The sequence below is a fragment of the Artibeus jamaicensis genome, unplaced genomic scaffold (genome assembly GCF_021234435.1).
Source record: "Artibeus jamaicensis isolate MK-2021 breed Jamaican fruit bat unplaced genomic scaffold, CSHL_Jam_final contig_1998, whole genome shotgun sequence".
Lineage (NCBI taxonomy): Eukaryota > Metazoa > Chordata > Mammalia > Chiroptera > Phyllostomidae > Artibeus > Artibeus jamaicensis.
Window position 1 is genome coordinate 23,761,727 of NW_026521407.1, and position 26,791 is coordinate 23,788,517.

The window sequence follows — 26,791 nt, forward strand, 5'->3', positions numbered from 1 at the left end:
TATTTTACTTATGTATTTTTAGAGAGGGGAAGAGAGGGAGAAAGAGGGAGGGAAACATCAATGTGTGGTTACCTCTCACTCACCCCCTACTAGGGAGCTGGCCTGAAATCCAGGCATGTACCCTGCCTGGGAATCGAACTGGTGACCCTTTGGTTTATAGGCCGGCACTCAACCCACTGAGCCACACTAGCCAGGGCAAAGACCACATTATTGTATGGCTTCATTTATAGGAAAGGCCCAGATTATACAAATCCCATTATTAGTTTTTAATTGTTTTAATGTTTCAAATTATTTCTAAAAATATAAAACCAAGGTGCTCAGTGAGATCACCTGGAGACAAATTCTGTACAGGACAAGGAAACAGGACAGAGCCCTGGGGTATGCGAACACGTCATAGGTTGAGTGGAATTTGAACAGCCAGGTAGGAAATCCAACTGCTTGTGCTGCCTGCTAAGACAACAGGAGTGAGGGACATTTTATTGCCCCAATACTCAAGACAGCTTAATGAAGACATTTCTCAAATACATGCAGAGAAAACTCAACCCTGCCGTCACCTCCGCCCCTCCAGCTTGCCCAGCTGCAGCGGGTCAGCTCCGCTCCTGTGGGAGGGGCGGAAGGAATCTTGCTACCCTGTAGTGCTTGCTGGGATGAGCTCTCCTATTCCGGGGAAGGAGAAAGGGGAGCTAAGACTCTCCAGGGATGGAGCTCAGTGACCGTGCACAACGATCCTAACCTTCTTTTTACAGAAACGAAAAGAGAACCAGAAAAGTCAAGTAATTTGCACAACGAACGTGGCGAAGTTGGGATTCACAGTTAGTTTTTAGCTCTTAGGTCCCTGCTTGTCTCCTGCACCTGCGACCTAGTGAACTCCCACTACCACTAAGAGATCATGCAGTTTTCAGGGCAGCTAGCCAGTGTTTCCACAAGGGCTGGAATGACTGAGTAGAGCTGCTTCTCAAGAAAGGGTTGCATAGATCAAGACAATTAAGTTAGACACAAGCAAGAATGATTTGCATCCCCCTGCGTTCTTTAGGCAGACGTGTGACAGGTGGGGCAAGATCTGAGACCACGCCCACTGCCAGCTGGCACAGCCTGGCAGGATGGAGACTGGTCAGCTTACCCTAGGCTCAGTTTTTCAGGGTCAGGGGAAAGGGCAATTTGCTGAGACCTACTTGCAACCCTTTAATGGAGTCTCCGGAGACAGTAAAGATGGTTCCTGGACAAAGCACAGGTGAGGGCTGGGGCGCCATGCTGAGAACAGGGGCATGAAGTGGACAGATGCACCCTGAACACCAAGACACAGCTCCCGGACACTGGCAGCCTGGCCTTGGTCCTCCTGAGACCCGACGGATGAGGAGCTGGGAGGAGGTTTGGACGGAAGGGGCATCCACTAAGTGCCCAACAGAGGGAACAAGGTGCATTCTTCGGACTGAAAGATTTCTTTGGCTGGAGTGCAGTATGTGAGAGAGCGCCAGTAAGGCCACAGAAGTCTGGGCCGGGTCTGCAGGGCCTGGCAGGCCACCTGAAAATAGGGGTTTTAGCGCTCACTTCGGCGGCACACACACTAAAACGGGAAGATACGAGCTTTATAAGGGGAAAAAGAATGAGTCTGCTTTCTTGTAAAGAAAATTATACTTATGCATAATATGTTGTCTTTAAAAAAACTTAACTATGATTAACTTAGCTATTCAAACAGACTGCAACCTCTTTGAGGGCAAAGACCACATATTGAACTACTACAGCTTCCTCAACGTTAGGTGCACTGGTCCCCAAACTTTAGCCTGCATCAGAGTCTTGGGGTGGGGAGTCGTCAGCACAGATTTTACTGGGCACCAGCCACAGAGTCTCTGATTCAGTAGGTCTGGGCTGGGGCCTGAAAACTGTATTCCTTACAAAGAAGTGAATGTGCCTTAAAAAGAAGTGAGTGTGTGAAGACTCAGCGGCTCTGGTCAAGACGGCAGTGTAGGCAGACGCGGCTCGCCTTTTCACACAACCACATCAAAATTACAAATAATATATAGAACAGCCATCACTCAGAACCGTCAGAAACTGAACTGAATGGAAGTCTGACAACTATGGAATTGAAGAAACCACATCCACCCAGACTGGGAGGAGGGGTGCTGACGAGGAACAGGCTGGTCCCACACCCACGCGGATGAAAATTCGGGAGGGACATCTCAGGAGTGAGGAGTCCCAGCCCCACACCAGGCCCCCCAGCCCAGGGTTCCAGTGCCAGGAAGCTAAGTCCCCACAACTTCTGGCTGTAAAAACCAGTGGGGGTTGAGTCAGCGGAAGAAACTTCGGGGCTACAAGAAGTTAAAGAACCTCTTAAAGAACCCACACATGGACTCACCTACTCAGACTCCCTCCAAGCTCCAGCATGGGGGTAGCAGCTTGAATGGCACTAGTGGCACCAGGGAGAAAGTGAAGTGTCTGGCATCAAGGCAAGAAGAAGCCATTGTCCCTTTGCTACACTTTCCCCCAACACAGCCAGTAAGCTGGTGCCATATCTGAGACTCCATTAACCTGGCTAACAGTGTTTGACCTTGATCCCCAGAGGCTCTGTTCCATCCAACTTATGGGCCCACCCAAGCTACTTTTCTATAAGAATGGCTGGTCTTGGCTCCTAAATCCTATCAAACAAGCAGCAGCTGGCTTCAGAGAGCCCTGGTGGCAGCCATGTTAGATTCACAACTTGGCTTTGCTTGGGAATCTCCAAGCCCAGCACAACTAGCATCCATCTCAGATTGCTCTACAGCTCAGGCAGGGTGCCCTGAACAAAGCGAAGGTGGGGGCTGACCTTGGCCTGCACCACCCACAGTAAACCACAGGGCCAGTGCACCCAGTGGACAGCTACAGACCACGCCAGAGCACCATCACCCTGACCCTGCACAGCTGACCTTCCACGGACAGTGGAGGTTGGTTGTCAGTAGTCACAGCCAATCCTTGCAGCTGGCTGGCCTGGGTAATCCCTCCTGCTGATCTGCCAACAGCAACCAGGGCTCAACTACAAGAGAAGGGTGTACTCAGCCCACACTAAGGGCGTACCTCAAAAACGCAGTTTGGGTGATAGGGGAGGCTGTGCCATTGGACCCTACAGGACACCTACTACATCAGGCCACACTACCAAGACACAGAGTCAAAGCAGCTCCACCTAATACATAGAAACAAACACAGGGAGGCTGCCAAAACAAGGAGACAAAGAAACATGGTCCAAATGAAAGAACAGATGAAAACTCCAGAAAAAGAGGCGAACAAAATGGGGATAAGCAATCTCTCAGATGCAGAGTTCAAAACTGGTTATAAGGATGCTCAAGGAACTTAGTGAGGTCCTCAACAGCATAAAAAAGACCCAGCCAGAAAGGAAGAATCCACTAATTGAAATAAAGACCAATTTATAGGGAAACAACAGTCGAATGTATGAAGCCAAGAATCAAATCAATAATTTGGAACACAAGAAAGAAAAACAACCAATCAGAAGAAGAAGAAAAGAAAATCCAAAAAAAATGAAGATAGTATAAACAGCCTCTGGGACAACTTCAAGAGGTTCCACGTCCACATCACAGGGATGCCAGAAGGAGAAGACAAAGAATGGGAAATTGGAACTCTATCTGAAAAAATAGTGAAAGAAAAATTTCCTAATTTGGTGAAGGAAACAGACACTCAAGTCCAGGAAGCGCAGGATCCCAATTATGACGGATGCAAAGAGCCCCACTCCAAGATGCACCATAATTAAAAGGTCAAAGGTTAAAGATAAAGAGAGAATCTTAAAAGCAGCAAGAGAAAAATAGTTGGTTACCAGATGGGAGGGAGGAGGGGAAAAGAGTGAAGAGGTGAGGGGATTAAGAAGTACAAATAGGTAGTTACAGAACAGCCATGGGGATATAAAGTACAGTAAAGGAAATGAAATAGCCAAAGAACTTATATGTATGACCATGGACATGAACAATGGTGGGGAATTGCTTGAGGGAGTAGGGGGGCCATGGTGGAAAAATCAGGACAACTGTAATAGCATAATCAATAAAATATAATTTAAAAAAAAAAAGGACACACTCAGCCACTTCCACTCTAAATGGTACACGGAAGTGGCCAGGTTGGAAGAGGCTGGAATTAAAGGAGTCCAGAGGCAGATTAAGGAAGTAGATATAAAAACAGTTGTTAGCGACAAAACCCAATTTAGGAGGTTCCCCCTCTATTAATGCTCCTATTCCAAGGTGTTTTTCCATTTATAAATAAAAGGGGAAACCGTATTCCTCTTAAAATTAACAATTTGAGAACAATTAAACAAAAATCAGAGTGCTTCTAAGAGCAGTTACGTCCCTACTCCCCTCAACTACGTGTCCCTGAAATAAACCTAACCACCAAGCCTGCACGCCCCTGAAGAGACGACACCAGTTACCTGGTAACAGCTACAAGGGGAAAAACCTGAGGAACTGAGAGGCTTCCAGAAAATTTGCTTTGCCAACTTTAAGCCCTTAGTAATAGATATTTCAAAACTCTATTGCTGTTTTTGCTGTTTTTGTCATCTTTTATTTTTTCCTTAGTCCTGGCATTTTAAACTGAACATACTACACGCTTATAATGGCATAGGAGCACGTTGTTAAAGGCTGGCTCCTGCCGTGGACATTGCACTGACCGGACGCATGGAGTCAGGACACGTGGGTGCCGGCCCCGCCGAAGGCACAGCTAACAGTGTGACTTTGGGTAAGTCCCTTCTACTTTTTTGCTCAGTTATACAAGTATGGAGTTGGACAGATGATCTTTGTGACCTATTCAAGCTCTGAAGTTTTGATTTTCAAATCTAGAGAAATAAGAATTATCATACTATTGTGTGTGCGTGTGTGTGGGGTACTTTCCCCAGACACCCAGAGTGCAAACTAAACATTCCTATGGGATTCTTTCACCTCCCACTATTCCAATTACACAACTGGGCACATGGAAAGCCAACATGGACCAAGTGCCAAAGGAACCGTTCCAGACGTGTGCTCCGAGGAGGTGGCATGACGCTCCCCTCACTGTCCGTCTGGGCGTCACCCCGCCCTCCAGGTGAGTCCCAGCTGGGCCAGAACACCAGGTTCTGGGGAACAACATCAAAAGTAAAAGCAAAACAAAGTAAATACCTTTAATGGGCCCGCTCTTAGTCCTCCTACAAATAAAACATGATTACAGTAGTTTTAAGTTCTTCCTGGTATTATACCTTTTCAAATCCCAAAACAATTAGGCCAATTTCCTTAACCAGTAGTAAATGCTGCATCAAGGGTTGGTCAAGTCTGGTCCACCGCCTGTTCTTGTACAGCCTGTGAACTAAGAATAGTTTCTACATTTTTAAGTGGTTAAAATTAAATTAATTTTAATTTAAAATGGTTACAAAACCATTGTAACCATTGTAAATGGTTACAAAAGTGGTTACAAAATAAAATTAACTTTATTTTGTAACAAGTGAAAACTCTATGAAGTTCGAATTTCAGTGCCTGGAAGCAGTTTTATTGGAACGGAGCCACACTCATTTGTCTGCAGGTCGTCCTAGTTCCTTTCTCATGACTGAGTCAAGTGGCCACAAGTCTCAAATATTTACCATCTGACCCTTAACAGAAAAAGTCTGTGACCTGTAAGTTACATCAGAGCATACACAGCCCCTCATTCCAGTAATAAACACTTCCAAGGATCATCTGATTATAAAAGACTTATGTGTAGACTATGAATAGGAAAACACTGAAAGAAGTGTTATGTGATATTTGGGTTTTTCAGTGTATGAAGGTAATACTGGAAATTGGCCATGTGTACGCATCAATATGCAGCCTTCAAACCCAGAAGGGATGACAATTTCTCGATTTCACTGTCTGACTTCTGCAACTGTCTCTGCTAATGGAGACGGTCAAATCCACAGACCAAACGCTGTCACTGGAGAACCCAGCTGGGAAACAGTACAGCACTACACAGTCAGGAAGTGTTTCCCAAAGATGTCAAAATCTTGCTCTTCTGGCAAGATGCCCATACTTTCTGAACCAAAAATAACTGGGACAAATGGTCTGAGAAGTGTGAGCATGCCATGGGGGGCCAGAGGACAGTTTCTGAACCAGAGGCACCTGAGGTCCACTGCTGTGATACTCACAGGTAAGGCTTCCACAGAGCGGAGGCCCAAACAGGTTACAGACACTTGCTCTCCCAGAGGGAGACTTCTGATAAACAGAGTTCTAAGAAGACAAGAAATAACTCGCAAGCTTAGAGGTTTTAATAAGTGGGCTACTGGGGCTGTGAATCTGGAGATCAAGGTTTTTGGAGTACTCAGGCTATCTGTGTGGAACATTCTCATACTGTAAACCTACATAAATTTAGCATCTCGACATGTGGTATTTCTCAGAAAGTATCTAGCCCCCAATCAGCTTCCTAGAAACACATGGATATTAAAAATTAAAGGAGGATGCCAAATAAATGTTTAATGGAAACTAGGTCACATACTTATTTTTCAGGTTTACAGGTGTATTTAAAAGACCCTTTTACACTATTACTAGTACAATTCAAACTGAAGGGGCATCAAAGCCAACACCAGTTCCATTCTGAGGGCCTGTTCAGGAAAGATCGATGCTCCACCCAGAATTTGAGCACTTACCTCGGTTTGCCCCCTGCTATTCATTATTCAGTTGCCTTCCCTGAGGCCAGGAAAGTTCTCATTCCATTCAGGACTGGCTCAACAGTATCTCCTTCCTTTTTTGCTATCTCCCCCAAACAGGTGATGCATACATGTGCAGAGAAAAACCCACAGCCCCCTATATCTTCCTTCACGGGTCATTTCTGAATGGTTACGCGCTCCCCGCACTCCTGACATCAGAGCCAACTCCAGCTGTAGCATTTATAAGCTCTGACAATGTGGGCTACTGCTCATTTTGTTTTGTCAAATGTGGGAGATATCTGAATGGCAAGAAGCAACAGACTTTGATGTGCTAAGTGGGGCTAAGTTACATTATGCGCGGGACTACACACCTACAAAGCGATGTTTCTTCCTGGGACTACCTCACTACTCATTAAAATATTGTAACAAACGGCCTCAGAACTGTCCATTTAAAAGATAATGCAGTTGGCGCAAAGTGAAAGATCTCCTTTCAGTCTTCCATTTTTCCTGTTTTTCTTATCATTACTCTTACAGCTTCCATACTCTTGAGTAAATGTCACAGCCAGAAGCAGCCTATTCCTGTATTTATGCACCTCTGTCGCCCCATTACCTAGTCTCTAAAGGGCACATGAAATGAAAACTACCCACAGGAGCCTGCAGGTCAGAGAGGAGACACGCGTGAGCATCCCCTCTGCTAACCTGCCCCGCCTGGACTGAGGGCAGAGGAGCCGCTGGCCAGGGAGACACATCAAGAGCAGGCGAGAGCTAGGGCACTGTCTTTTGTGAATCGGATACTTCAACTTCAAATGAAAAGACTGAGAAAAATCTAAATATAGAAACATACCACTTTTCACACCTTGACGAACTACCTTCTTGCCTCTGTTTCTCATGAATGCAACAATCAACAAGGAATACTCATTTGAAATAATATTTTAGTTTGAACATTGGAGGCTGTATAACTGAGAAATTTATTTGGTAAATGGGATTCTCTCAGAAAATAATGGCAATGAGGAGCCCTCACGTTTATAATAAACATGGGGGGAGGGGAGATAGGGAAGTACGGAAGTAAACATGGCCCACATCACCTACAAGCCTATGTTAGTGAGTTATGCTGTTAGTAGCTGAGTTAAGCTGTTCAAGAAGTGGGATCTTATGAGAAAATGTTCCTTGGAACTACAAAGGGTCCATGCTAAAGGAGAAAACGAACACGTAAATCATAGCAGAAACCACATTAGGTAGGTACGTGTAGAGGAAAACAACTGGCCTTTTCTAAGAGATGTCCCCACAACTTTAAGATACATTTCCTCTTATACATATAAATCATACTTGTCTTCTTTCCTAATGGGTATTACCTTTTGATAAAAAATACTTTTCAGCCCTGGTTGGTGTAGCTCAGTGGATTGAGTACGGGCTACAAATCGAACAATCATGGTTCGATTCCCAGTCAGGGCACATGCCTGGGTTGCGGGCCAGGACCCCAGTAGGGGCACTTGAGAGGCAACCACACACTGATGTTTCTCTCCTTCTTTCTCCCTTCCTTCCCCTCTCTCTAAAAAATAAATAAATAAATAAAAGATAAAAAATAAAATAAAATCTTAAAAAGATAATAAAAATACATTTCAAGTTAAGAAAGACAGAAGCCAGCCCTGGTTGGCATAGCTCAGTGGATTGAGCGTGGGCTGCAAACCAAATGGTCGCCAGTTCAATTCCCAGTCAGGGCACATGCCTGGGTTGCAGGCCAGGTCCTCAGTGGGAGCCATGTGAGAGGAAACCACACATTGATGTTTCTCTCTCTCTCTCTCCCCCTCCCTTGCCCTCTCTAAAAATAAATAAATAAAATCTTTTTTTTTAGGGAAAGAGAGAAAGCACAGGATTTCATTCACATCTGTACAGAAACATTTACTTCGTAACACAAAAAAACTCAAGATCACAGTACACAGTGGTTATTTATTTAAATACTTGAAAAGGTCAATGATGGAAAAAATAGGTTTATCATGAGAGTTTATATCCATTAGATTTACTTCTACCATTTAAAAAAAGTGCTGCTTCTCGGTTCCCCTGGGCGGACACAGAACGCTTCAGGACACATGCAGCCGCGGGAACGTACCACAACAGACACGGCCTCTCTACGACGATGCACACACTTCGGAGGGGATTCCACAGCAGTAACGGCGACTGTTTGTTCCAACGAAAAATATCGGCAATATACAAGTCTTTTTCTCATTTGATTGAAAGGGCTATAAAATTCAACACGGCGACAAAGGAAACAACATGATCACGGAGTGACGCCTCTGCTAAGGGCCTCTGGCTTCCCGGCTCCTCGCAGGGAGCCTCTTGCTCAGCCCTGCAGTCGTGCAGCCTGCCACCAGCGACCAGGACACGTGGTGCTGGTGAGCTGACACCGACTTGTTTGCTTGTGAAACCGGAGAGAAAATGGCAAAGGTCATTCTGAGAAAGTGTGAAATAAATAAGGGACCCACGAGCAGACACAGTCTGAGCTGACTTACGCCTACGCGAGTGAGGCTGCCGAGCACGAACGAGAAACATCCAGAAATACCATTTCTAGAACTCCGTTTGGGAGGCCATATCTTGCCTGAATATGTACATTATTTACAAAATATCCCCTTTTGGCCTCTGGAAGTTAGCCATGTTAGTTTGGCTGTGAAGCTGTTTCTTTCCATGTGCTAGCCAATACTGCAGTTATAACTATCATGAATTACAAATAATTAATAAAGTAACTCTGCGTGTATAAATATGTCACTATTTCTAGCAGAATTTAAAGCATTCAGAATGTACATAAAAGTATTTGTTTTTGGTAGGGGCCGGTATTTTTTTTTTTAATCACCGCTGTTTCAATAATGCTTTGTACATGGCAAAGCCCAAAACGGCAAAAACAGTAGCACCAAAACTTGCTCGAAGCCAAAACGTGGAGCTCTTGAGGTCGGCTTGTGTCACGTGCCTGTAGTCAGAAAACATAATTAATGTTTAAAACATGGTTAGTATGAAAATACCAGTGTTAACAGTCTACTTTCAGGGAAGTATTAGCACACTTGTCAGGCTAATTGCGTACAGTAATGCTTACCAAAAATATTTATCAATATAAACATATGTACACTGCTTAGAAAATCATTATCTTATAATGCAGACATTAGTAAATGTCTTTATAATTAGCTACTACTTGGGAGTAAACAACATCTAAATTTTCATATGTTTTCTTCACATGGGAAATGGAGGACTTAGACAAATCAACGTACCACTTTGTAATACCACCATGGTTGTTCAAGATGCAAGGCAAGATGGGGATCTCACAATTTTGAGAGTCAACTTCATGGAACTTAATGTGCATTCGTGAGTCCCCAGGAACTGAAAGCTATCTTGTAAGCAGTTAAGTGACAAGTGACAATACTTTTCTAAGAGCAATGCTTAAAGTCAACTTTGGAAATATTGAGCCCCATAAAAATTTACCAAAATAATACCAAAGGGGTTGGGTAGGACTTAGCAGTTTGCATTAATTTGGTTAATGCTAATTAAAGGAAAACAAACAAACAAACAAACAAACCCTGATATTAGACAGGCAGTGGCAATGGTAACAACTAAAGGACATAATGTAACATGATGGACGGAAAAGTAAATGATGTAAACAAACAAACAAAAAAAGCCGTATTATGCATGACAAGAACAGGGACGGCCTGTATCACAAACTGAGTTTGTGAGCATGCTCAGTTAATAACACAGCTAAGCACCCTCAAGAGTCTCAAGTATGACAGCTTACCATGAAGAGGATAAAGCTTTAAAGCAAAGGCTGGAACATTTTATTCACGGGTACTGAAGTTTTAGTTAGGTGAACACAACTCAGGTGATGCAGTAAACTTACAGAATTAAGAGCTTAGAGAGACTGTCTAGTTCAGGTTATTTGACAACTAAGTTTAACAAACATCTGAAGCAAAAGTCAGACATCATTAAAAGACCAAGACACTGACATATGCAAAAGAGTTAAGAGCCAAGACTACGTCGTCTCAGTGACAGTCAAAGAGAGAACAAACAGATTAGTTACCGCAAAGTGCAATCTGTGCAACCCCGGAAACAAGACTACGGACGGCCCGGAGTGGCCCGTGCTCATCACCCTGGCAAAGCAACCCCCTCCAACTGCTTATCCCCCCCCCCCCGTTTCTGTTAGAGAAAAACCACTCCTTACATAAGTATTATTTTACAAGGCAAACTGATAATGCAAATTCATTCCACCTTGTGAATTAGTTATTTCAGCAGGCAATGTATGTCTATATGTATGTCTGTATGTATTTATTTACTTTTACTTAGGTTTTAGTTTTTCCAGTTGGAAAAACTGCAACAAGGCCAACCCACTGCTTGTGGGCGATGTTACCTGGCTTCAAGAAAAAGCGGCCCGTGAGATGACTCCATGAAGATGGAATCTTCAACAGAGCTGACGGCGTGCACCTGGTGAGTAATACTGCCTTCGTCGTCTGCTAACAGCACGGCACCCCACTCAGCTACCCGGGCTCTTAACCTTTTGTACACATGCACACAGTTTGTGGTTCACAGCAGAGCTCACAAGAGAAGGGGACTGAAAATAACGTCTCTCAATTAAACAGCCCACGCGGAAACTGAGTTGCCACCCTATATGATGCATCTCACGCTTTCTATATTTAAAATAAATGTATTCTATTGCAAACTGCAAAACCTAAAGAAAAATCTATCTATATATGTACTCTTTAAAACACTTACATGCTAGGCAAGGCAACCTAAGGCTGCAATATACATTCTCTGTATATCCCTCAAGGCTGGTCTGAGCATTCCAAAGTGCTAAGTGAGGGAAGCCGCTGAAAGCAACAGCCTAAGTTGTACCTGCCAGTATGTGGTGACCATAAGTCTCTGTTCAAAATGCGGCTGACAATTATTAGTCATGAAGTTTATAGATGCTTCTAATTTGAGAGCACCAAAAACTACAAAATACACCCCTGAAAAACTGAGTCCAACAGCCCAAACTCAGAGACTGTTAGGAACCCAGAACGGGGGTTTGCAGAGCTCACCACTCCGAGTCAACTGAGATGAGCAGAATCGCCAGGGGGAGGCGGGTTAAAAGTCCATCAGAGTTTTTTACTTCAAGCTTTGGTTTCTATGTGACTTTTGGACATTTTCAGTAACGGAGGATTTTTTAAAACTTTTTTACATTTATTTTTTTATTTAGGGAAAGAAAGGGATTAAGATTAAAGCTAGCTGTAATCACATTAAAATCAGTCAAAATAATTTCTCATATATATTCAAGTATGAAATCTGCTGCACACAGCTCCCTTTGTTGAGAAAGTATTACCATTCAGAAAAAAATAATGTATTCTGACTGACTTTACTGCTTAGTTTTCTTTTCCATTTCAAGACAGTAATTATATTCCCCAAGGTATAGTAGAGCCTTCAATAGGCAAAAGAGCAGTTTGTATTTATATAAGGCACACAATATAGAGATATGTTCAGAGACAACTAAACACTTTAAGGCAACTACTGACTCAGATAATATATTTTAATGATGCCATCGATGTCAAAGTAGTTGTTTCAGGCACTTTTAGACATGGAAAACCACTCTTCTAGACCAGAAAGCTACTCAGAGAACTGTTTAATGCCTTTACCAAGTGCGTTTAAAAGCAGCACTAACTAGGTTCTATTTACAGAAGAGAAAGTGCCCGTGATGGGCGGCACTGCGGCCACTGCTGGGCTGACTGAGATGCCTGAGGAGAACAGGGCCGTCTCAAGTGTGTTCCACACCTGCTAGGAACTGAGTCACTGCTGTCATTTTAGGTCTCAAGTAGAAGCAGAGTAACGGTTTATAAATCTCTCTCCTTCTCATCGAGGAACACACCCTTAGGTGAGGATTAAAAAACAAACAAACTGTGCTTGTGAACAGTCCCCCAGGCACACAGCAGAGTGACCAACATTCCCACGTACTCTTGCCCAGAGTGCCTTAAAGAAGGCACACAAGATGCTTTTTGATGAACTCTGCAACTTATGCTGAATATAAGAACATGACCCCAAATCTTTATTGGTTCAATGCTTTTAATCAATAAGTAAAGGGAATGTATCAATCGCAATATTTAGAAACACAAAATAATCATATCCTAAAGCGCTCACAGCATTAAACCTATTCTAGCTATTCCTAAATAGGGTACTTTTAATTTTTTAAAAAGATTTTGTTTATTTTTAGAGAGAGGGGAAGGGAGAGGGAGAGAAAAACATCAATGTGTGGTTGCCTTTCATGCGCCCCCTACTGGGGACTTGGCCTGCAACTCAGGCATGTGCCCTGACTGGGAAATGAACCTGTGACCCTTTGGTTTGCAGGACTACGTTCAATCCAATGAGCTACACAAGCCAGGTCATTTTTAATTTTTAAAAAATAATGTGTCACAGGACATATATATCTGGGATATATATCTAGGATATGAAAACTATTTTTAAAGACATCTACAAGTCTGCAAAAATGAGAATGTCGGGAAGGGGGAGAATTCAGTGACATCTAGGTATTGACCTCATTGAGGTTGCAGGCTATGACGCAGGAGAAAAGTATAGCAGAACACACTCAAAAGCAACAAAGTCAAGACTGTAGAAAGAGTAGCTGGGCCCATTTTTATCAGTCTTCCCATACAGTTTCTCAGAAATAAATGTGAATTCCCCATTTTTCACTTTTCTCACTCATTTTATCCTTTCTAAACAGAAGTATACAAATGTACTGATATGAATGATCTTCTAGTTTTATAATTCTATTCATATATGTACCTTAGGTATGGAGTTTTGAGTTAATACTTTGAAAGAGCCTATATAATGGTGATATGTGTGCCCTAAAGTTACTAGGGCTCACAGGTATCGTATATAATCTCCACTTGAAAATTGTACTGAGGTCAACCAAACTGTAGTTTTATATTTTTAATAACTTCCTCAAAAAATCCTCACCCGAGGATACATTTTTATTGATTTGAGAGAGAGAGGACGGGGGAGAGGGGGAGAACAAGAGTCAGGGAGAGAGGCGGGGTGTGGGGTAGAGAAAAACACTGACTGGCTGCCTTCTGTACAAGCCCTGACCAGGGACAGAACCTGCAGCCGAGGTCTGCTGCTCTGACTGGACACCGAGCCCGCAGCCTCTGGACGTACGAGACCACGCTCCAACCAGCTGAGCCACCTGACCAGGGCGATAACTCACTTTTTAAAAAAAGAACTTCAAATCTCTCTGCTTTTATTCCTCTTAATGCTTCTGCCCGGCAAAGTGATTTGTTGAAATTTCTAATAAAAATGTCTTTACTACTAATAATATTGTTAATAATGACGATTTTCCTAACCGAACTAGTAGGCATGAATATCCTATTAAGGTATTTCTCAAAATAGGTTACTAAATATAGTATTTAAAAAAGATGAATTACAACACAAAAATCATAAGAAAGCTGTTAACTGAGCATGCCTAAATAGTAACATACCTTGGAAAAGGACACAGGTGTGCACCAATGTCAAGAAATGCTTTAGCAAGCATTAGAAGAATAAAGTGCATTTATTCTGATGATCAAAGGTATATGGGAAATATGCCATGGGAAACATAATATTTATATGATAACTACTGGTACTTAAAGATCGGAGTAAGTGAACTCTACCTTGTGTGTCCTTTAATATATTAACCAAATGGCAAAAATATTTTAAATTAGAAGCAGCATCAGCTTACTTAATGAGAACCTATAACATAATCTCTTGTATAATTTTAAACTTGTGACTATGTATCCAAATTCAAAGAAGGAATACAGAAGTTCCATATGAAACAACACAGGACAGACTTCTTGCATACAGTATTTTACGGTAACATGATATCCCAAGAATTCTTACATTCCAAACAGAATCTCTGTAACATTAAGATCTGTAGGAACCTACCCTTTTCACAAAGCAATCCTATGAAAAGGTAGTTTATTTTGGTATGACAACAGTAAAATCTTTCTTCAAAAAAAAAAAGGGTGGGGGTTCTTATATTAAGTAACATGATTTTAAATTGTGTAAAAGAGCTTAGGTGATTATTAAAGCAATACGGGCAAATTAAGTAAGTCAATAACAAATGGCTTCAATGTCACATACAACCAACTTAAAAATACATTAAAACCAGGGTGAAAAATGCAATGAGTGTGACGACTGCCCGTCACACCGCTGGGGCTCTGCAAACAGTCAGCATGCACTGACTGGGTTCCCTGGTTTCTAAAGTAAAACGCAGTTACCAAACTTAAGTGAACAAATAATTTATATGGCTAATGCAAATAAAACTGCATAAAAGAAATCCTAAAGCCAAAATAAACATCAAAGAAAATCATACCAAAATAATGAGCTGTAAAATAAATAATTCTGATTGATTTATAGGTTAGGACAAGTGGATTAGACACAGAAAACTAGCTGATAAAGGGATTGAAAGGAGTTAAAAAATGACTAAAGGGCAGAGACAAACAAATGAAAATGAACACCTACAGGAAGGGAAGGAAGGGACAAAAAGTTCACAGCACACTATAGTACAGTAACGTGTTCATGAAAAATAGGAGAGTTTTCTGAAGTCAGAATAACAAATACTTAATAAACTGAAATCCTGGGTAGTTCAAAACAACAATCAAGCTCACTCCTAACTGTTTTAACACTTTCACATCAAAAAGATAATTTAAGAATATATGGAGAATAAAAATATAACTGAAAACTATTTCCCCAGTAACATGATCTACCCTATTTGAAATGAAAGCACTGCCAACAATTAAAACCATCTGACTATGTTAATAATCATCCTCCACATGCATTTAAATTAAAATAATTCCAGTTATTCATTAGTTATTCTAAAGAAAAACATAAACTACCCAGATCTGGAGGGGGAGGCCGTAATTACCAAAGTTACATGTCAGACACATTGTTTAATACTTCTCTCATATTTTCTTTTCTTTTTTTGTTACCAGGCATGGGTCTGCCCAAGGCCAGCTGTAGTGCGTGGGTTCTTGACTGGCTGTAGGGAAGATGTCACAGCGCAGATGTCCAGGTGAGGAAGCATCTGTTACAGCTGGGACAGTGAGACAAGGAAGGGCCTGTCACAGACACGGCAACGGGAGGGCCTGGGCTGGGCTGCCTGAGCTCACTGGGAAGTCAGAGGAAGGGGGGCTTTGGGGACAGGTTCAGGGGGTTAGGCCGAGACAAGCTGCCAGCTGCCCATTGCTTTAGAGGTTAGGAGCCACCTGCCTGTGGAGAAAGAAGTGGGAGGAGGAGGGAAAAAGAATGGCACTGGATGCTCCCAAGAGGGAGAGTGCACCTTCTCTCACATTCTGAAATCAATACACATTCAATTAAACTGGAAAAAAGTATTACTACTTTCTACCTAAAATCTGTATTGCCAGTAAATAAACTAAAAAAAAAAAAAAAAAAAAGAAGACAATCTTTTCTGGTCAACGACACATAGCTAGGGAAAAAATGGATGATTTCAGAAATGAATCTATTAAAACTGCCTAAGTATAAATTAATGGGCTTAAATCCTCTCGTCATCAGGTTATAAGTACTTCCTTTCTTAGTTTGGGACCAAGATCACTAAAAAGATAAAGTTTAAAGAAAAAAAATTAACAACATAGTATCTAGAAAGGCACTTCAAGTTAAGTCCATTATCTTCTTCGTCCTCAAACTGTGCCCCACCTCAATGCAGATCCTACCCAAAGCAGGTATTTAGGTGTTTACATCAGTAAATCGAGAAGGTGTGTGATACAGGGCAAACTTGGCCTTGGACACGCACTATCTCTGGAAGGAGCTCCTGGTCCAGCTATCGGCATGTTCACATGTGCGCTGAGACAGTGTGCTAATTCAGACCAGCATGTATGCGTCGATATCTATCGATTTCTTTGCAGACATCTGATGAAACTTTCAGCTTTAGTAAAAGTTTTAAAACTGCTCTTTACAGTTCTAAGTCAAATATTAGGCATGGCAGATTTCTAGAAACCAAAGACTTAAGACGTAGTGTGGAGAGAGAATCCTCCTGACCCAACACAGTGAAAAATTCTTAAATGACTTGTACTCAATCAACCCTTTCTGTTTCTGTAACATTAGGTATATTTAGCATGGTAAACCAATGGTGACCAGCCACCAAAGGCTGCCAAAACCCGAGAAATACTAGGATAAGGTAATTTCATTCTCACCTTGTCACCCTGTAACTTTTTCAAATTTTCACGAGCAAGGAGTAAGATGGAAAAGGAGGGGTGGGTGGGAGAGATGCTCACCCCTTGGGTGAACTTTTGTGTCTGTCTGTCTCCATTTTCACAACTCTAAGCTTTATCTTAAGACTGAGGTTGTGAACTGGTGGCCTATAAACATTTGTTTGTTCTAATTAGTACTTTTAAAATTTAATTGCTATTATTTAAATATCAGGAAATTTCATGTACAAATCCCGTTTTTAGTCTCATAGAATCAGAAGACCTGGCAACAGCACAGGACTAAGATCACTGAAAATATGATTAAAGTTTAAAGAAAAAACCCAGATGGCCAGAGCTGAGTTGTGGGCTCTCTTTTAGACAGGGCCGTCACAGTCCCCACCCCTCTTATTTCGTGAACTTGGCCACCTTCATTTATTTGCATTATCTATCCAGATCCTGTAGGCATTAATTTGGGCCTCCACCCCCACCAACCTTACCTACATCCTTTTGTAAACTAGAGGAAACTTCAGTATACAACTTTAACTTTCTATTGTACTTCTATAATAAATTACTGAAATGCTACAGGGATGGGGGGGGAGTTCTTTGAAAGATACACTGGATTCCTTCCTCATCCTTTTCTTTCCTTCCTTCCACATCTGACTACCAGATGTCAGCGATGTACCTTGACATGACCATTAAATTTCTTCTAATTTATAAATAGGTACCACAAAATGTACTGATTTCTCTTGGAGGATCACTGTACAGAGTAATGTACTATGAGCAAGCTCATCAAGTAATGCATACCCAACCTATCTCACTTGGAAGCTAATTAAAGCGATCTAAGAATAAAATTGTCATTAAGATGATGACAATAAATCAACCTGCAATTCTGGACAATCAAGAGTTTCTAGAATAAATAAAACAGATGGTTTGTGATCAGCAACTACTAGGTGCCAAGGTGGGCTCACCAAGAATAAGATTCCAAAGAGTCACTTCCTATTTAGATAAAATTACTTTGCTGGTAGGTAGAAGAAATGTGGCAGAAATTATATATGATTTTTTTAAAGCCCTCCGTGAAATCTTTCAGGAGATAAAATATGGACTGGACAATAAAATATTTTTAGTGACAGAATAATCTCTCCCCAAGAACTGTGAGCCTCTATCCCTGGGAGGAGGTCTCTAGTGGAGTGTTACAGACTTGCTTGCTTTAGTGCTCTCTCTCGCTCTCTCTGTCCAATCTCTGGGAATTCAACAATATTTTTTAATCAACTACTGGAAACATAAAAACGACATATCTACCAAGTGTGCAAGTAACACAATGCTGAGAGAGATATATAATGGGACAAATGATAAAAATGTTTGAAATGACTGAGTTAGAACAAATGAATCAAAAAGAATATGACTTTTAATAGAGATACATATGTATCTGCAATTAGATTCAAAGAGTCAACTAAAAATGGCAAATATACACTTAGAGAGGAAGGGACACTGCCTTAATAATACTTCAATTGAAAAATATCTGGTTTCAATTAACCCCAAGATTAACGTGCATCAGCAGGGAGCTGGGACTGCTAAAAAGTTAAATCACACAGCAGATGGGTGCTGTCCAACACCAGTCAGATCACACCTGGAGCACTCATCTCCATTCGCAGTGGCAACTTTCAAGAGGTGCTCTAAAGTCCTAAGTGGCTTTGCCCTGGCTGGTGTGGCTCAGTGGACTGAGCACTGACCAACCTGCAAACTGAAAGGTCACTGGTTTGATTCCCAGTCAGGGCATATGCCTGAGTTCCGGGTCAGGTCCCTGGCTGGGGGGTTTGAGAAAGGTGGTGTTTCTTTCAAACATCAATGTCTCTTTCCTTTCTCCCTCCCTTCCCTTCTCTCTAAAAATAAATAAATAAAATATTTTTTTAAAAACCCCACAAAACCTAAGGGGCTTCGAGATGAGGACAACCAGGAGTGATGAAGTCACTAAAACATCTGATTTAAGAAAAGGCTGAAAGAAATGGGGATGTTCTACCTGGAGAAGAGAAAATTAGGGGAGGCATGATGGCCGTCTTCAAATGTCTGAAGGATTGCTATGTTGAAGAGGGAGTAGAATAGTCGTATGTTGTTCTAAAGGGCAGAACTAAAACTAAAGGAAAGAAAGTTATAGGGAAATCATTTTAGTTAAAAAAAAAAAAAAGCAAAAGCGAAACCCCTCTCCAATGAGGAAAGCCATCAGCAGATAAACAGCAGTCTCTCTCTCAGGAAGGCGTTCTAACAGGAAGTTAGGCCAGAAGGATTTTGGAATCTCTTCCAACTCTACCACTTCCAAATCAGAGCTCCTGAATGTTGTTTGGTCTGAACTAGCCTGCAGTTTTCACAGTCGTGGTGGGAAAATCTGTATTACTGCTTTATGAGATGCCACTGAAAGGACAGAGGCAGAACTTTACCACCAAATGAGGGTGGTAATCCCTTCAAAGCAGTCACCTGAGATGGCTGCATTCTCATTCCAGAGCTGCTGGTGCTGAAACCTCACCAAAACTCTTAGAAAGCTTTCGTGGTCAGCTTCCGGCTCGCATAAGATACAGTCTCGCTGTGTCATAGCCACACCTACCATATTAATCAAGCCCAGATGACAATGACATTGGAATGATTTCAAAATCCTAATTCATCCTTAGATGCATAAAAAAATTGACATTAGCTATAAAATTAATAATACACAGGCTCTTGATTGCCCCCAAAATGTAAAATCAATTTGCACTAAGGTAGCATTACCAAAATAAGAATATAACCTCCCAAGTTCATTGCTTTGAGGGAATGTATATATCCTATTTTTTTCTTTCTTTTATCAAAGCATATTACTTTCTAGGTATATGTCATATTTTGGACTCATAAAGACCTCAAAAACTAGTACTACAGATCTTTTTTTTTCTTTTCCATACTCCTTTGAATCCTTCAAGTTGGTTATTACCCTCACTTCCAGAAACCATGCTCTTTCAAGTAAATATTCCAGGTCCTTAAGTTTTTTTCAAACCCAAGATATTGTTCACATTAGTATGGTTTTAATAAGTGGTATTATTCGAGTGTAAGCTAAAACAGTATAACATTTGGGATCAATGTGTCTTTTCTTTACTACGAATGTCCTAATATATTTCTACAACTCTCAGCCAAAAGATTTTAATCTTATATATATTATCCTCTAATAGGAAAGATACTTTAATTCCCTTAATGAAAAAAGAACACCTAAACTCTTACGGCCCCCTAAACATATCTATCTATTAATTCAAAGACATTATTAAGAATGATTCCAACTCTGAACAGTGTCACCACAGTGAGAATTCTAACAGAAGGTAGCTGGGCATCAGTCAGCTCCTTGTCTTTGTAGTAAGTATCTATATAACAAATCGTTATCCACTGTTTTCTTTTGTATTTTAACAGAATGCCTGGTACCCAGTAAATAAAGTTAAGAACCTGTTAAGAACTGCAGTGAAGATTTTGTTCTTTACAGATTGCAGCAAGTCTGAGTTGAGGAAGTTCTGACAGATGCAAAATGTACACCTGTTGCAGGTGCACATACAGCGTAACCGGGCATGGCTGCGAAAACACACAGAAGGACAGGAGTTGAGTTCTTACTTACAAATACGGCACAAGTCAGGGTGTGCCAACTTAAAAACAGGCGTAGGCATAAGCAACACTAAGGAAAAGGGTGGTGTGGGGCATGCTAAAGTTGTGCAGAATTCCACATGTATTAAAAATGCAGTCAGCGGCCATGGCTCCCTCCTCCCTCCCTGTAGGAAATCTGAAGACAGGGGGCTCGATTTATTATTCCGAGAGTTACAGTGGAATAAATATGCACAGCAATAGATGGCACCCTCATCTAAATTAATAAAAAGAAAAACTGAGTAAGCCATACCACCCACCAAATGGACAAGTTCGCTAATATTTAAATAACCATCCCCTCCTCCTCCTCCCTCAGCATACACACATGCCTGGAAACCAGGAAGGAGAAGAGTGGCAAATACACGAAAAGCCAAAAGATGGGTGTATTCAACCCTGATGAGATATGAACAACACTTTTAAACTATCAAGCACCCTGGTTCCCAAAGGAAATCAAAGGGCTTCATCTTGAACAAAATATTGGGTTAATGTCATCTGCTACTAAAACACAGTAGCTAAATATGATAGCATGAAACCCTGGGTGAGAATGTAAAAATCAGAATGGGTCCAATTGGCATTAGGTGTGAAATTTAGGTAAGCTTTCTGACTCCTTTCTGGTTGAGTGGAGTTGCACTCGTTGGTACAGGCACATGGGGAAACCCATTTCATCTCCGCCCTAACAACCGAAGCAGGGGGTCTCCAAGGACTGCTCAGTGGTCAGAGACACTCGGACGGACAAAGCCACCATACCACCCTGAAGAGGCACTGGCGCAGAACCCCCTCAGAAGAGCGCCACCTGATGAACCAATGCCATCACTTCTTGTAACACCTGACCATTTTTTAGAGGCTTCTCAGTCAAAGGACTGGCCCGAAAATTCTGACTGCTTAGCTTGTAAGATCTGGTGAGACCACAGCGCAAGGTGGCATGGTTGTGGAGATTAACAGCATCCCAATAATGCCTAGTTCCCAACATAAAAAAACAAGAATTAATTTATTTAAAAAACTCTGATAGGCTCAAGACTTTCCTTTTTAAAACTTGACTTGTGATGATGAACACATATAACTGCTACTAAGTCACTGCCAGCTGTCATACTGGAATCCATCTGTTATTTTATAAATTGAATCTGACTCTTCAACATACACAGGCTCCACCCACCAAAAGGAGGGATGCAAAGTATGCTTAGCAACAGGGAGATGCTTCATGAGAAGGAGTTTGGGGTTAACCATATGGACAAGTAGCCAAGTATGTACATTTATCATATATACACACACATACACAAATTGCAGTAAAATGTTTTAAAGATGCAGATCTAAAAACACAGTTGCAGTTGTTTACAAGATCAAAATAGTGCATTTATACAGTAAAAAAAGACACCATAATATACAGTTAGGCAGTAAGCCTGACCAAGCAGTGCGTTTCTGGCTAATTACTAAATGTTAATTATGGCAAAAAGGAGATCTGCTCATCTATAAGAAAATGTCAACAAAATCCCACCGAAGCATAAGGAAAAAGTAACTTACAAAGCAGTTTTTAGAAAGACCCAGACTTTTCTCAAATTCTCTATCCTATCAGTGCTGCCCATGTCTCGGGAGAGTCTGCCTCTGTAATGATCCTCTCTGCAGATAACATACACGAGAGTTTTAAAGCAAAGGTAAAACACATAGTAAATAAGGTTGTGCTTAACTTATAGTAGTAGAAATGGCGTGTCTTCCAACATAAGTAGAATTTCAAGGGTTTACTGCATTTTTAAAAGTACTAATTAGTCAATGAAACAGTAGTAAAGTTAACTTCGACTTGAAAAATCTGTAACAAATTAACAACTTTCTGAAAAACCTCAGTTTATAGCAATGTATGATTACTTCATACTGTCATTTCCATAAGAAAAGTAATTTAGAGAATAACATAATCATCAATAGCATGAACTATGAAGTCCTGAGAAACGCACTGCCTGAAAAACTATCTTGTTACAGAACAGAATTTACACATGGCACTTGAAAAGGAGGCCGCTGGCGGCCATGCAGGCCTGAGGCAGTCAGCCAGCCACCAAGGGACCACAGTTAAGTGCTTGTGCACATGCATGTACAGATATACAATAAATGTACACAACACTTGCAGCACAACACAATGTGAAACATTCATATAGAGAAATTCCAATTCCAACTACCTTTCATAATGCACTTAAAAAAGACATTATGTCCTGAACTCAAACATACCCATAATTTAAATCTGTAACAGATTTTAGAATCTTTCACACACTTGAGGTCAATTAATCAACATAAAAATATGTTTCCACATGGAAACATATTTTTTTCCACATGGAAATGCCTTATAAGCATAAAGCAACATGTACCAACCCAGTTTTATTGCAGCAAGACTACTGTTTTGTTTTTTTTAATGCTGGGTGAGGGCCTGAGTTTTACTGTACTACCCTATCAACAGAGTTACAGCCTGCTCAAAAATACACAAATGCTGTTAGAAGTATTGTTATGGCACCCAAACCAAATTTGCATTTACTCAAATTTGCACCTTCTCATTACAAAGTCTCTTTCTGTTGCTGAACAACTTCTATGTGACAAAGGAAGATCCCACCCTCATGGCTAATGGCTAATGATGGCATGCAATGTTATGACCCATGCAACATGAAAACGGCGACGGAGCAAGTACTTACGGGTACATGGCCATCGTTGTCAATTTAACAAAGATATCTTTACTGGGTGCATCAGCAGTATTGCAAGTGAAGGCTTGTGGTGGCGGCATTTTGTGTTTCCTGCAGAAATCAGTAGGTGAAATACTATATTCTTGTTTAACTTCATGCAGGTCTGACTTTGCAGCTATGATTAAGCAAGGTATTCTGCTGTCCATAAAGTGTTGCTATGGAATAAAAAAAGAAATCAAAATCTGATAACAAGTTCAAAAATCGCTCAGTTTAATTAACTGTGTACTAAAACTTTTCTCTGGATAGGCAAAGCATCAACAGTTTCAAAGAGCAAGTGAAGTAAGAGGCAAAGACTGGCAGTGGTCCAGGTCAGTCTCGTAAGACCAGTGCCATTTTTCTAATGCCAGTAGCAATATAAACCTGTAATGCTCTTCAAATTCAATAAAACTTGAAAAATGTTTTTTCTGAAAAAGGTATAATATTTTGAAATAAAAAGAAATCCACCTTAAAAAAATTCACATCAATTCCTCTACCCTAAGATATACTACTTTCTTTTTTTTTCCCCAAAGATTTTACTTATTTATTTCTAGAGAGAGGGGTAGGGAGGGAGAAAGGTAGAGAAACATTAATGTGTGGTTGCCTTTTGTGTGCCCCCTACTGGGGACCTGGCCCACAACCCAGACATGTTCCCTGACTGGTAATTGAACCAGAGACCTTCTGATTCACAGGCCAGCACTCAAATACTGAGCCACACCAGCCAGGGCAAAGCATACTATTTTCGTATTGTGTCATGCTGGATAGAAACATTGAAAAATGTGTAATACTGAATCTACTATGTTTTCAGAATTCAAAACCATTATTTTTAATGACTGCTTAATAGTCCACTGGATTATTTTATTGTTTTTTAAACTGACTGACTGATTTTAGAAAGAAAGGAGGAGGAAGAGGGAGAGGGGGAGAGGGAGGCAGAGAAAACCGACAATTTGCTCACGTGTTTACGCATACATTGCTTGCTGCTGGTATGTGCCCTGACTGGAGACCGAGCCCATAACCTTGGTGTAGCAGGATGACACTATAACCAACTGGACTATCTGGCCAGGGTGGATTATTTTATCTTAATTTGGTAAAGCATCCTTCTATTCTTAGACGTTTGAATTACTTCCAGTTTTTTGCTGTTAAAAACAATGCTAGAATAAATTCCTTTGAACACATAGTTTTTTACTCAAGTTGGTCCGAAAGTTCTGGGTTATTGTTAAGCACAACATACAGCTTTTTTACTCTGATTCTTATTGATTTACTCTGATTCTTATTGATTATCTCAAAGTGACTAACAACTTTTCAAGCCTCTGGTTTTTCCCCTGGCTCCATAATTATGCTTGATGTAAATGGCAATATATAATCCATGTGCATTGCTAACAGCCAAGAAGAGCTTCCATTAATACAGAGCTTCATAACCAGAAATGCATACTGGAGTCATGTGTGAAGAAAATGTTTTTAAAAACACAAATGTCTACCACCTTACCACCTCAGAATAAAACTAGAATGTTTAGAAACAGGGCATAGATGTATGTGTTTTTAAAAAGTTCCATGAATGATTTTCTTGGTTAGAAAACACATTACAATTCCATTAAACTCCATATAAAGTTAAAGTTAGTTATAGACACAAAGAGAAACAAACCTTAAAAATCCTGGCACAGTATTCAAAGGATTTGGGGTTACTGACATCATATACCAAGCATACAACATCACAAATGATCTCAGCCTCCGTCAGAAATTCCGATTCTGAAATATCATGCATCTTGGGGAAAAAAAAAGATAATGAGAAACAATATCATAATATCAATAAATAAAGTTATGATATTTAATTACTTGTTTAACTTGTTCCTAATTTAAAAAATACCGGTTATGCCTAAATTTTCGGGCCATTTTTAGAAGTGGGAAGTACAGATAAACAAGTAGCTTCTGATTTTGTGAATCAGAAAGGTGATTAAGATCTACAGAAGCTGCCCTTTACTGAGTGACTGACGTGCTCTGGGCAGGCCTTTCACCTGCATTCTCTACATTCTATAGACAGGCAGGCTAACAAGATTAAGTCAACTGCCTAAGAGAGCACATCTAACAAATCACTAGACCAAAAACTGAACACAGCTACGATTCCAAGCCTATTTTCTTTCTACATCACCTTTTCTTCCCACCAATCAAAAACACAAAGCAAAGAGCTCTTTGCACTGTGGTCTTCCTGTTCTACTTAACTGCCTATACTTTTTCAATGTTAACTATAAAACTTCGTAAGAAATATCTCATCTATGATACAATAATGATCCAACGAGATGAAATTCAGTACTGAGTTATTATATAAGGTAGTACCTCTTTGTAGAGGAGAAGAAAGGGGGAGTGTAGTGTCAGAAGTGACTCAATATATTCCAAATAAAACAGAATATAGTGTGCATATTCAGAGATGAAAGATACTAACTTACAAAGAATAACAACAGGAAAGCTAACAGTCAGCATATTTACTGAGTACACACAGGGTAGAACTAGTAGGAAAAGAATAGGGATAAACTAGGTTTAGTAAGAAACTGACAAAACTTTTATCATAAAGAGTAAAATATGTATAAAATTCAACTGATCGTTTGTCTAGCAGAATAAATTACTTCCAAAAAGAAAAAGAGAGGGAATGAGCTTTTTCTAGCACCCATCGCTTGTTAGGAGCTTCTCAGATTAGCTAACTTAGTAAGAAACTCAGGCTCAGAGGAAGTAAGCCACTTGCTTGAGGTGACAGCGCTAATCGGTGGTGCACTGGGGTACAGAACACAGTGTGACTGCCAACACCTGCTCTCCTTCCACCAGGTCTCAGAGTCCCCTTTCAGTTATGCCCTTCTTCCATTTGTTTTTTTAGGCTCACACATTTGTTAACTATGTTCCTTCCCTGCTAAATAGATAGAATTTGATTCAGGCCATACATACAGCACCAAGCACAAGTTCTAAGTTTTTCATATTAATTTCTAATTAAGAGGAGAGGATAATTTGTAAAAACAAAAGTGCAAGAAGAAGTAGAGAGTTCTTTATTTACTTCTTATTGTGGTATAACATACAATTAAGCACACAAATAGATACATTTTACTTACAGCTATACCCATGTCATCACCAAACGTATCAAGGCAGTTAAAATCAATTTCAGTGAAAAAAAAATCACACAAAAGCTCCACATACAGCTACTAAATCAAACCTAATTCGTTTTCAAAGAGGCTTTAAAAATATATCAAATAATTAATAATCTTTATATTCCATAGAATTTCTTACCAACAAGTATTTCTCTTGCCCATACACATAAACAGTGTTAATCGCATAGTAGGATTTATGATCATCACGAATTTTCTTCTGCCTCTGAAAACAACCAAAATGTTCAATATTTGCAGTAAGATATTACAGTATCTAGTTGTCATCAATACATATACCTGTGGGTCTATCATAAATAAGAGGGTATTCTTCCCTACACTAAGTATTATTTACGAGTACGAAGAAGATATTGACTTTATGTTTCTTAGTTCTTAAGGTCTAAGACAAAAGATGCATTTGTTCAGCACAGAGTGAAAGCAGTAGCTGACAAGGAAGTAAACTCCATTACTGAAATTGCATTCCAGAGCCACCTGCTGGCAATTCTCATCACACTGTAATTTCATCTGATATGGGACTCATCTGGAAATACG

The 26,791-nt window shown here is 40.6% G+C and overlaps 1 protein-coding gene across 9 annotated transcripts in view; it reads right to left on the minus strand.

Moving 5' to 3' along the window:
• Positions 1 to 8,537: 8,537 nt before the first annotated feature.
• The window catches only part of RHOT1 (ras homolog family member T1), a 64,130-nt gene continuing 45,876 nt past the window's right edge, over positions 8,538 to 26,791 (minus strand). For 2 of the 9 annotated variants that reach the window (XM_053656089.1, XM_053656093.1), the window contains 7 exons: positions 26,385 to 26,468; positions 24,760 to 24,879; positions 23,094 to 23,296; positions 21,946 to 22,041; positions 20,239 to 20,361; positions 10,992 to 11,135; positions 8,538 to 9,569 (listed from right to left, as the gene is read on the minus strand). In XM_053656089.1, coding sequence (XP_053512064.1) covers positions 9,452 to 9,569; positions 10,992 to 11,135; positions 20,239 to 20,361; positions 21,946 to 22,041; positions 23,094 to 23,296; positions 24,760 to 24,879; positions 26,385 to 26,468 — 888 coding nt within the window. In that variant the 3' untranslated portion in view covers positions 8,538 to 9,451. Of the gene's footprint in view, positions 9,570 to 10,991; positions 11,136 to 18,421; positions 18,917 to 20,238; positions 20,362 to 21,945; positions 22,042 to 23,093; positions 23,297 to 24,759; positions 24,880 to 26,384; positions 26,469 to 26,791 lie in introns of those variants that run through there. The other 7 variants (XM_053656103.1, XM_053656090.1, XM_037143330.2 and 4 more) reach the window with 7 other exon arrangements.